Below are 11,194 nucleotides of genomic sequence, written 5' to 3' on the forward strand. Positions count from 1 at the left end.
CAAAATTGGTCATCTACAGCGTGTGACGTGTCGCAACTTTGAAATGGCTGAACATGGTTAAAATTGCGCACCACTACACGCTGTATAAATATCCACACAACCCCAATTATTATTAAAGCGTACAAAACCATAAAATAACTAATCAGTAAAACATATATTGCTACATTAGGCCAGAATGTATGCAAGATGGCATAAAAATGACCTTATAACCCTGAAGAGAGAATAAACAAGAAACGACTGGCAACAGAAACCTCAATTTCGAGATTTCTGTTGTGGGTCATTTTTTCAATGTCACCACTTGTGACATTAAAACATTTACAGAAAGCTACAAAAATATACAGTGTTGTGCAAAGCACATCTAAGGAGTTCTCTAAGTACAAAGTAAATGAGAGGGGATGTGCTTCAAGTAAAGTCTTAAATACACTGGGCACGATGTACTTGAAGTACAGTGCTATAAATAGAATGTACTTTCAAAGGGAAGTACAAGTACCTTTTAACACAATCTCTTATGATACCCTTTCATTCCCCTATACAGTGATATTTGAACTGGTAGAAATTGCCCCAGGGGTAATCGGAAGCACATCGCTTATTTACGTAAATGGCAGCGAATATTGGATAAAGTCAAGTGGCCACAGAGTAGTTATTTTCGGAAATGGTGCCAAATTCAGGAATCCCTACGACTTCTGAATTTGGCGCCGCTCGCATTGATTTCTTGCCCCCAAGGGAGTTAAACGTATTAGGAGAAAGCATGACGTCGGCCCCGTAGCTTCCACAAGCAATTCTCTCGTGGATGAGTGTCCTCTCCTTAATGAAAAAAACAGTGAGTGTGCAGGCAAACTTGTGATAATGAATCATAATGTGACACCTGAGACTGTGGTGCGGAAAAATTAAGGAACATTCAAGTCAAAGAAAAAAGACAACAGAGGAGAATGTCTCAAAACATAGAGACTTTCTCCTTTGTTGCCTTCTTCTTTGATTTGAAAGTTTTAGTTTTCCCGCACCACAGTTTCAGGTGTCACAGGTGTCACAGAGAATGTACTCCAAGTAAAGTACAGGTTTTCTAAAGCTACTTGAATTAGTATTTTAAGTACAATGTACTTATACTTCTGAACACTGGAAATATAGCAGACCAAATTGCAGCAAGGTCACTATGTTCAAAACTCTTCCCTAGAATTCACTCTTCTAAGGTTTTATTGTGCACCTATTTGAGAAAATGTGGGCCAAGACAGATTAAAAAAAGGCGGTAATATAACTGCTGCCTACCTGTCCGGGGAACACCGAAAACTGCTTGAGCCTGGACAAATTGAGCTTGACCGAGTGTCCGTAGCTGCTCTTGGAGCCTTCAAGGATCAGCGAGTTTGCATTTATCTTCCCCGAGCTGTCGCACAGGACTCTCCCCGTCACAAAACTACCCTCCTGCAAACAAAATTTGCGAAGTGTTGGCAAGATACACACCAACGTTCGTTGGTAAAAAAATCGAAAAACCAGACATGCATTTTCAGCACTTATATATTGATGTTAAACAGAGTTGAAAGTCTCATCATTGTTTCTGAAATAATGATATATCTTGCATGATTCAATTGTGCGACCAACGTTTCAGAGGCACTAAGGAGATAGTGAAGTTCGCGAAAATCGAGTCATCACAAAAATGAAGACATTGACAGTATGTAATCAAAGTTCCTCCGCCACTTAAAAATATAAATATGCGCAAAGCCACCGTTAGCAATAATGCCAATGAAGCACCACTGGGGATAATGACCTCCTGTGAGCCAAAGAGCAACAAGGGACCTGTAGCTCCCAAGACACAGCCGAGCTCTATCGACGTGAGGGTTAAACTCGGCGCGGACGACCACTACGGGAGACAAACGTGCTGTTTCTTACAAATGGCACGATTAATGCGAAATACATACAGGTCTAGGACACAACACCTCCGAAACGTACAGCGGACTCTTGCTAATTCAAACGTTCTTATTTCAAACTTGCGGATAATTCGAACTAACATGCAGGCCCCGTCCTATGCGTTTCTAAAAAGGAAACTCCCGGTAATTCAAGCTTTGCATTATTCAAAAAAATTTTGGTCCCCCTCAAGTTCAAATTAACGAAATTCCACTGTAGTATTATAGCCATAAAACATAACGTAAAAAATCTCTTCAGTGACCCATAAAAAAAAAAAAAAAGCTAGTCACTGTTGGCCTTAGGAACGCAGGGCACGGCTCATCACGTTCGCACGTCTCGCCTCGTGATTCGTTCCTCGATGTCCCCGTCAACTAATGACGCAATCCGATAAGCTGCGGAGCGACGACAAGACGCTCGGGACTTGCCCCACCCTGCGCTTCTTAAGCCGTCGGTTACTATGGGAACCGTTTTCGAGTTACACTGCTCAAGCTACGCCGCTGCGGCCTGCCCTCACCATGACGACGCTCTTGATGTCTTCAAAAGGCCTGTCCTCCATGTCGTCGAGATACAGGCTGGGAATCCGCTCGGCATAGTCGATCAGGGCGTCGGCTTTCTCTATCAAATTCTCAAACATGTACGAGCTGGAAACCCCAGCACCGAGTGGCCTGACCGAGACGGTGGCACCGTCGGTGCAGTGCCAGTCGGCGGGCTCTCCTTCCTGGTTCCGCAAGCGCGCAACGACGTCGCCGGCGTTGGCTCGCGAGGCGTACTTTGCCGCCACACTGAGTCTGGAGAATGAGGACAAACCAAAACAGGTGAAGATGCAAGGGTGACGAGGTAGGAAGCCTTTTGTAGTTCTAAAACCCGGGATATGAGCACAGTGAAAGATATATATATAGGCGAAAGCGCATAGCACGACAAACGCTGCGACGCGATCGACCGGATAAAGTTCTGTCGGCATGCACCCGAGTAGCCTCGGCCAACAGCATGTCCGCCGTCCAGATGACGCAACTGTGAAAAAAAAGAATGGGGAAAAAAAAGTGTCTCATTCCTATGGCGCTTGGGTGCACACTGTTTCCGCTCAAAGCATCTGCTCTGGCCTTGACGGACGCTGGCTCGAACATTGCGCTAGAGATTTCTCCACTTCAATGTATTCATAAAACTGTTGTTGCTCCCACTGAGGCACAAAACTGGAGTCAATGACGAAGCGGTGTCTAAGCAACATGCGTTACACAAGTGCCAAGTTCTATGTGACATGGCGCACCCATATAACGACTTTAAAACCAAGCGCGTCTCCCGTAGAAAAGCAAGAGAAACCGTGCCAGAGACAGGCTGCCATTAGCCGCATGTCGAGGAGCCATCTGATCGGACTGCCTACAACCAAGGCGAGGAGAGGATTTTAATCTGGCTGCTGCGACGCCCGCGGTGTCCATGCCTATATATATCTTGCATCGTGGATGTGAGTAAGGACAACGACGAAAAAATCGACAGCTGCACGGGAACATTTATTCGAATACAGACCCGCACTGTTTTTGTTTTTAGTCTTGTCTTTTTTGTTACAGATTTGTTTTTTGTTTTTTTTTTAAGCACAGCTCTTAAGTGCTTGTTTTCGGCTTGAGCAACGTCATCGTCGGCGTAACCGTGCGGTGCATTATGAGATGCGTGACGTCACTGATGACGTCATCAATGACGATGACGATACCAATGACGTTAGCAGTGACGTCATCAGTGACAATGATGATGTTGATGATGTCATCAGTAGTAATGACGATGACGTCATGAGTGACGATAACGATGACGTCACACATGACGGCATCACAACGACGATGACGTCACGGTCATCGTCACAAGATTTTACCAGCGTCACGTGACCCCCGTGACGTCCGAGCGGCGTCGCCCTCGGCTCTGAGCGGCATCGCCCTCGTGAGCCGAGAGTGACGCCGCTCGGAGGGAGGGGTAACTCACAGGATGAGGAGGTGAGGAGGGGTATACCAAATACTTTACTAGGGGGAATACATTCCACTCCTATCAAATACAATAGCCCCGGCACGGACAGGTTTTCTGGGCTTAGCGAGAGCCACCTATTGTCGGGGAGGTCTCGGCTGTGGGGCGATAAATGATGATTATGATGATGGTTGTTCTACATACCAAATTCATTGTTGTAGAAATGCTCGAGACACGTGCCGCGCACCACTTCTAGGAAGAACATGGCATCTAAAATCTAGCTCAGTGCTGTGCCAAATACTTGGCTGCGCTGTGCCGCCATGATCTTCCCAAAGGTTGCACGTTGCACGTGCATCGTGCATTGACGCACCTTGTACTACTTTTGAAACATAGAGAGGCTTTAGGTGGAATCGGAGACGACACCGCCGCGGCCACCGCGAACATCCATGTGCACATGCGCGTGGACTGACGCGGACATCCCCTCCGTCAGGGCTGGATTTGGCGCTGTAGGCGTTCTGTCTAATGCAAATGAGCGGAGTGGAATGCATTTCCCCTAGTAAAGTATTTGGGTATACTTTCCCCTTAGTACTTTTCCCTCCTTCTCCTCCTCAAGAGCTGCGCTCTAATTCGGCGTTACAGGGAGTTGTAAACGGCTTTCATTTTAGAGCGCAGCTCTTAGTTTCCAGCTTGAGCGGCTTTCATTTTAGAGCGCAGCTCCGTTTCCAGCTTGAGCGGCGTCGCCGTCGCCGTTGGCATAACCGCGCAGTGCATTATGGGTAAATTGCCCGCTAAATCTAGCAGAAAAATTTCCCCGCTAGATCTAGCGGAAAAATTTAAATCTAGCAGAAAAATTTCCCTCCTAAATGTAGCAGAAAAATTTCCCCGCTAAAGCTAGCGGAAAAATTTCCCCGCTAAATCTAGCGCAAAAGTTTACCCGCTAAATCTAGCGGAGAAGTTCCCCCGCTAGATCTAGCGGAAAAATTTCCCCGCTAAATCTAGCAGAAAAATTCCCCCGCTATATCTAGCGGAAAAGTTTACCCTCTAAATCTAGCGGAAAAGTTTCCCCGCTAGATCTAGCGGAAAAGATTCCCCGCTAAATCTAGCGGAAAAGTTTACTCGCTAAATCTAGCGGAAAAGTTACCCCGCTAAATCTAGCGGAAAAAATTCCCCGCTAAATCTAGCGAAAAAATTTCCCCGCTAAATCTAGCAGAAAAATTTCCCCGCTAAATCTAGCGGAAAAGTTTACCCGCTAAATCTAGCGGGAAAAGTTACCCCGCTAAATCTAGCGGAAAAGATTCCCTGTTAAATCTAGCAGAAAAATTTCCCCGCTAAATGTAGCGGAAAAATTTCTTTGGGGCGGGGGGTCACGTGACCCCCGCTAGGTCACGTGACATCCCCCAGGTAACGTGACCTCCTCCCCAAGGTCACGTGACCTCGGGGGGGGGGGGGGGGGGGGGGTGTCACGTGACCCCCCACTAGGACCCCCCCCCCCCCCCCAAGAACACATGACCCTCAGTACCCTTCCCTCCTCCTTCTCAAGAGCTGCGCTCTAATTCAGCGTTACAGGGAGTTGTAAACGGCTTTCACTTTTTTTCTTTTTTTTAAATTGGACATCAACTGCCATTGAGACCAAGAAAGGTAGACCTGAAATAGCAGCGAGCATAATTACTGAGCCCATCGCACTACCCAGACGCTTACCCATATCAGCCGCTGCTCTCAGCACGGTTGATATGCTCTAGACACGCATGCACTGGTGAGACGCGGCACAGAGGCATGCGGTAGACACGATAATCAAGTGATCTCATCAGGCATACAAGACCCTGGTTCTGACTAACCACAGTAGCCACCCTCCTACAATTTGTACAATTTGGTCATGTTTTCTCGACTTTTAACTCCTGCCAACGCCGACATAGTCTGGAAATTTAGACGATGTCAGCAGTCAACCTGCCAGCGCATTAACCGACCAGCACGGTTCACGAGCAATCTCAATATCTTGTTTCACCTCAATTTAAAGCGCGGTCGCCGCCACGAGCCTGTGAGACCAACCAGCGTCAAAGCGTGACATCACGGCATTCGTCCATCTTCCTGCACATGTTCTTTCATTGACTAAACCACTCAAGTGCAGCAAATGTCTCGTGACTTGCGCTTTTAGGATGTGTCTGTGGTTGTATTTGTTCGAGCCTTCCACTGTGCTCTGACCTAAATAAAACAAACTTCAAAATGAGAAGCTGTGAAATACATATTTGTACCATTCTCCTTTCCTCCTACTTCTCTAAATATTAGGATCAGCCAATAATAAAATGCTTTAATTTTTTGCTCTGACGCGTGGACTGACGCGTCTCGGCCATCTCCGCGCAGGTGCGTCGCAATTCTTAGCAAAACTGGCACTCTGGCGCAAGATGTAGCAGACTTTCGTTCATGGTCAATTAGGCACAAATGGCGCAGTACTTCCACTACTGCTCAGTGCTCTGAGGGCCATCTGCTGTTTTCGTGACAAACAAGATGCCAAAGTACTCACACTTTGGGAGAAAATGATGCCGGCGAAAACAAGGGCGAGGCGCCGGCAACAGCACCAGAGATCCGCCGGGCACTTGGCACCTCTGGTGTTCGTTTCCGCTTTTGCTGTTGATTAATGCAAGCAGAGCAATCAATCAAAATCATTATGATGCCGTCTATAACGGATTCAGGTTGAGTGACTAACCTGTTGGTTCCCTCCATAGCCATCCAAGATGTCATCTTCAGCCCCGTTGCTTCTACGAGAGACAAAAGAAATGCCACGCCGAGAAAGCTTGCACATCTGCGCCAAAGGTTAGCAGCCAATGTTCTGATGATACTGGCGTCTTCAGAAATTTTTCAAGGCTCTCTTACTATTCTTGACGGCAAGAAAAAGAATGACTTGTCGTCGTTACTCACTTCTTTTACCAGCATGTTATTTATTTTGTCACTTATTTTTAGAAACACAGAAAGTAACAGTCGCTATCACTCTAGCAAGCATTAATGAAGTCCTCTTCGCTTAAGCATACTACATCTTACTACAGGCATCATACATATGCCTCTAAGCCAGTGGTCCTCAAATGGAGATCCGCAGATCCTTTGGGGTCCCTGAAGGCCTTCTTGGGGTCACTGCAGCCTTAGACCATGAGTCGAGTCGAACACTAAAACTTTTTTTTTATCGATGCTGGCTGCCCCACAAAGCTAAATAGACAAAACCATGTGCACTGCGTGGGCAGGGTTGATTTTTCTCTGTTTCAGGACTGAAAAGCTGGTTTGCACGCATTTTGTTTCCTTTATTTTTCCTTTTGTCATTGCAATCATCCAATGCCGCCCCCTGCCCTCCCGGGCAGATGGGATCCCCCTTCAATTTGACCAATCCAGAAGGGGTCCAAAACATCTGCGGTTGAGAAGCACTGCTCTAAACCATCGTCAGATTAAGAAATTCCTCTTGTTTCTGAATCACTACAAGATGTTGCTGCTCACACTACGCAAACATCCCTTGATCACCCTGACCACGGGCACCAGCAATGTGGAGGCGGCTTACGCATTGGCAGTGAAGATTCTCGGCACAGGCTTTTTGGAGACTGGAGTTCTCGATGTTCTGGATGCACTCTTTGCCAATTCCTGAGGCGGGAGTAAGAAAGTTGACAGAGCCGCTTCACACCCGACAAATTAATGACAATACGGAGAGCTGAGGCTTCAATCAAGGTGCCGCTAACTGTAACGATAAGATTAATATTTTCTCGAGCTTCACCTGGGACAGGTGTGTGCCCAGTACCGGCCCGTTTAGAACTCAACGATCAGAGATGGACCCATATATCCTGTGTGCGTCAGTGGTATTAAGAAACTTCAACTTTGTTCAGTTGTAAGAATTGAAAATACCGGCCAAGTCACGCAAGCCGTTGCCCGATTCTGAGGACTCAGCCGTTCCTGGTACATCGACGAAAATGAGTGTTTAAAAAAAACAAATAGGAGATAAGTGGTATGCTCATGTGTTAGGGTGCTTTATAAAGGTAGATCTCCATTAAACAACGATAGATTGTGTAATAGGGCAATGTAACAGCGATCACAGTAGGAAAAAGACATATCTGAAGTTCTTTATGGACCGGCAGTGGGGTACTATTGACCCCACTGGCGATCCATAAAGGTCCGTACCTCTAGTTCCATTTGTTCCAGCAACTCCACCGTCATGTCGGCAACGTCGGCGTTCCTCTTCAATGTGTACGCGACCCAGGCCGACGTGATCGCCTCTGCACCTTGTCCGTACACCATGCATAACTCGCGCACTGCATGTCATAAAAGTCGATCATTAGCCCACTCACGATCACGGTGTAATACCGCAAGGAATTATGTACACTTACGTTTCTTCAGGCATTCGGGCGTTACACTGTCCGCACCAAAGATCTCCAACTCGGAAAGAAACGCAGAGTCTTCGATGAAATCCATCGTAAAATAATTTCCAACACCAATTCAGAACCCTCCCATACGCACCCAGAGACCCCCAGTTCCCGCCGAATGAGAGATAAGGTGGCTTGGCTCGGCTGATGTTGTCTAAACTAGGATTAAAAAAAAAAAAAAAACTGGCTAGCTTGTTAGCTTCTTTTAATATTGAAATATTTGAAGGCATTATATTTGAAACAAACCGCTTAGTTTTTTTTTTTATTTAACAGTATTTTTCGGCTTTGGTTTTTTTTTTTTTCGACTTCAACTGACTTCGACTTTCAGTGTCACGTGACGTGAGTAAACTTCGCAACGTGCTGAAATTTCGTTGAAAATTGAGGAAGTTGATCGAGCAGTAACTGAGGGGATGTTCACGGTGTTCCAGCGATCACAAGTATGTCAACACTTTTTTCTGAGACATTATTATCCAACGGACCTCTTATTCACCGACTGATACAAGCGTTGAATCGTAACGATGTCTGGAAATCTCTGGGGAGCGTCATTCCAAGCTCGTGCCTCAGTAGCACGTACGCTCCGACGTCAGCGGACGATCTCGTCTTGGCGCTTCAGAACAGTTTTGTCCGCACATCGGAACTGATACGGTGGCTCGAACTTGTGGACGCAATCGACGCCTTGTTACTTCTAAAGCCAAGCGAACCGGTGGCGATCACTCTACAACCAGAACCGTACCTCCAGCTAGAAAACGGAGAAGAATCCGTTTTGCGGTTGACATGTCGCGCCTCGTCGTTTCCGCCGCCCAAGTACGAGTGGTACTTCAACGGCAAGCCTCTAAGCAGTCGAATTCAAGCTGGGCCCGTTCTCGAACTGTTCAATCTGACGACAGATCACTCGGGAACTTACAAGTGCCGAGCTTGGAACGCGTGTGGCTCCGAGTCGTTCTCCAACGACTGTCAGGTCGTGGTGACTCCGTGTCGGCGTAAACTCGTAAACAATCCACCGACCCTCTACGCAACCGACAAAGTCGCGCTGCTCATCAGTAACGCGAACTACGAACACGATGAAAAACTTTTTCTGACCGAGAATGACGTCGAGAGCCTGGCAAAGTCCTTGGCGGCGCTAAACTTTCGTATCCTCGCCTTCAAGGATTTGGGCAAGCGGGACATCATCAACGCCGTCCGAACCTTCTGCTACTTTCTGCAGAACGGCACGTACAGCCTGTTTTACTACGCGGGCCACGGTTTCAAGTGTTGCGGGAAAGACTACATTCAGTCCATCGACTGCTCGAACGAGTGTTCGGTCGAGGACTGTGTCTGCTTTCAAGATGTAATCGCTTGCATCAAGTCGACGCCGTCGAGTTTCAACCTGATCATGTGGGACGCGTGCCGCGACTGTAGGGAAACATCGCTGGATTCGAGAACTTCCATCGTCCAAACGGATCCCCCGCATGGAAGTCTTCGTGCCCGGCGTAGCTCCGTTGTGGTCTACGCCACGTCCCCGTACAATTCCGCGGTTGAGGTGAAGGGACACCAAAACGGACTGTTCATGGAACATCTCAAGAGACACGTCGGGCGGACTGTTCCCGTGCACAAAGCGATACGCTGCACCCTTCGCGACTTCGAAAGTCACGCGTTGTCCGACTGGCAGATTCCTGTGGTCAAGTACGACATCGCGGGGGACCATTCCCTCTGCGACGCCATCTTGGACGGACCTGGCTACCGCGGCAACGAGGTTTTGTGGAACTTTGTCAGTACGCTGCCTCCGGACGAAGAGTTCCGCGTGACAGAGACCGGACTCCGTCTTCGCGTGACTTTTTCTTGCGATCGTGAAGTTTTCTGTAATTCCATGCTGGTGACGGCTTCCTTGTTGCCCCCCGTGCCTAGTATACACATTGACTTGCAGACCCTCGTGTGCGACGGTGCCCGTGCGGTGAACCTGTCTACAGCCGTCTTACGAGTCTCTAATCTCCAAACACTGGTGTCACCGTTGCGGCTCAGCGTGGTACTGAGGGACTGGGAGTCTAAGAATGTGGTTTACCTGAGGAACTTGCACTGTGGTCACCCGTTGGTTGCAGCCTGGAAGCTTCGCAATTCCGGTTAGAGATAGCCTGTACCATAGCGCGAGGGCTGTAAAGGACTGAAACCTCGGCAAAGGAAGAGGGATATGCATTCTACCTTCAAAAATCAATGGTTTGGATTGTCACCATGGACGTAGTAGCAGCGTAGCCAGCAACAGCATGTCATTTCTAAAATGAATTTCGTGCCATGGAACTTATCTTGCCCACCATGGAGCCTCATTATGGCGAGTGAGTTTATGGCAGTTGTAGGCCGTTTGAATGCAGTGACCTGGCACGTAGCCAGGGAGGGGGGGGGCGGGGGCGGTAGGCACCCATGGGGCCGCCCTTCCCCCGAAACCTTCTATTTTGCTGGGGCCTCCACTCCCCCCTCCCCCTCATACAGCATTTTGTCATGGGCGCCCCCCCCTCCCCCCCTCCAAACAAAATCCTGGATATGTGCCTGGCAGTGACTAGTTTTTTTGCTGTTTTTTAACTGACATTTAGTAGTATCTAACAAGAGTTTGTTAACATTCTAAACAAGAGCAGTAATTAGACAAATGCTCTCAATCATTTGCTAAAATATTTTTTTTTTTTAATCGTGTGTGTTCCTAGTCTTTATGCGATGCCTTGACAATGGTGCCTAAACTACACAATAAAATAAATTATATTCCACACTTTCATTTCATACAGATTAAAGCTTTGTGCTGTCTTGTAGGTTTTTTGTTTCCTGTCGGTTACAGCCATCTTTTATTATGTCTCGGTGTTCCATAACCAGGATGAATGATGGTATGGTTTTAAAATGTTTTAGTAGCTAGGATACTTTTAAATCAAAGCACCACATCCTTTAGTGGTGTCTTCTTTTCTAAATAAAAACTTTAGGTTCACTCAAAAATTTCTCAATTCTTT

General features: G+C 47.2%; 2 protein-coding genes across 2 annotated transcripts in view; one reads left to right on the top strand and one right to left on the bottom strand.

The window, feature by feature from the left end:
* Positions 1-8,414, bottom strand: part of LOC8026473 (DNA polymerase alpha subunit B) — a 24,957-nt gene extending 16,543 nt beyond the window's left edge. Inside the window, exons 1-7 of the mRNA XM_029969511.4 lie at positions 8,196-8,414; positions 7,990-8,120; positions 7,379-7,458; positions 6,542-6,593; positions 6,359-6,462; positions 2,411-2,684; positions 1,264-1,416 (exon numbers count right to left, since the gene is read on the bottom strand). Of these exons, the coding sequence (XP_029825371.3) occupies positions 1,264-1,416; positions 2,411-2,684; positions 6,359-6,462; positions 6,542-6,593; positions 7,379-7,458; positions 7,990-8,120; positions 8,196-8,280 (879 nt within the window). The 5' untranslated portion in view covers positions 8,281-8,414. The remainder of the gene's footprint in view (positions 1-1,263; positions 1,417-2,410; positions 2,685-6,358; positions 6,463-6,541; positions 6,594-7,378; positions 7,459-7,989; positions 8,121-8,195) is intronic.
* Positions 8,415-8,546: 132 nt separating this feature from the next.
* On the top strand, positions 8,547-11,172 carry LOC8026467 (mucosa-associated lymphoid tissue lymphoma translocation protein 1). The gene has a single exon (XM_029969512.3). It carries the CDS (start codon positions 8,671-8,673, stop codon positions 10,330-10,332), a length of 1,662 nt encoding a protein of 553 aa, XP_029825372.2. The 5' UTR covers positions 8,547-8,670; the 3' UTR covers positions 10,333-11,172.
* The last annotated feature ends 22 nt before the right edge of the window (positions 11,173-11,194 follow it).

Source organism: Ixodes scapularis, unplaced genomic scaffold (assembly GCF_016920785.2).
Source record: "Ixodes scapularis isolate PalLabHiFi unplaced genomic scaffold, ASM1692078v2 PGA_scaffold7__128_contigs__length_106722199, whole genome shotgun sequence".
NCBI classification, from domain to species: domain Eukaryota; kingdom Metazoa; phylum Arthropoda; class Arachnida; order Ixodida; family Ixodidae; genus Ixodes; species Ixodes scapularis.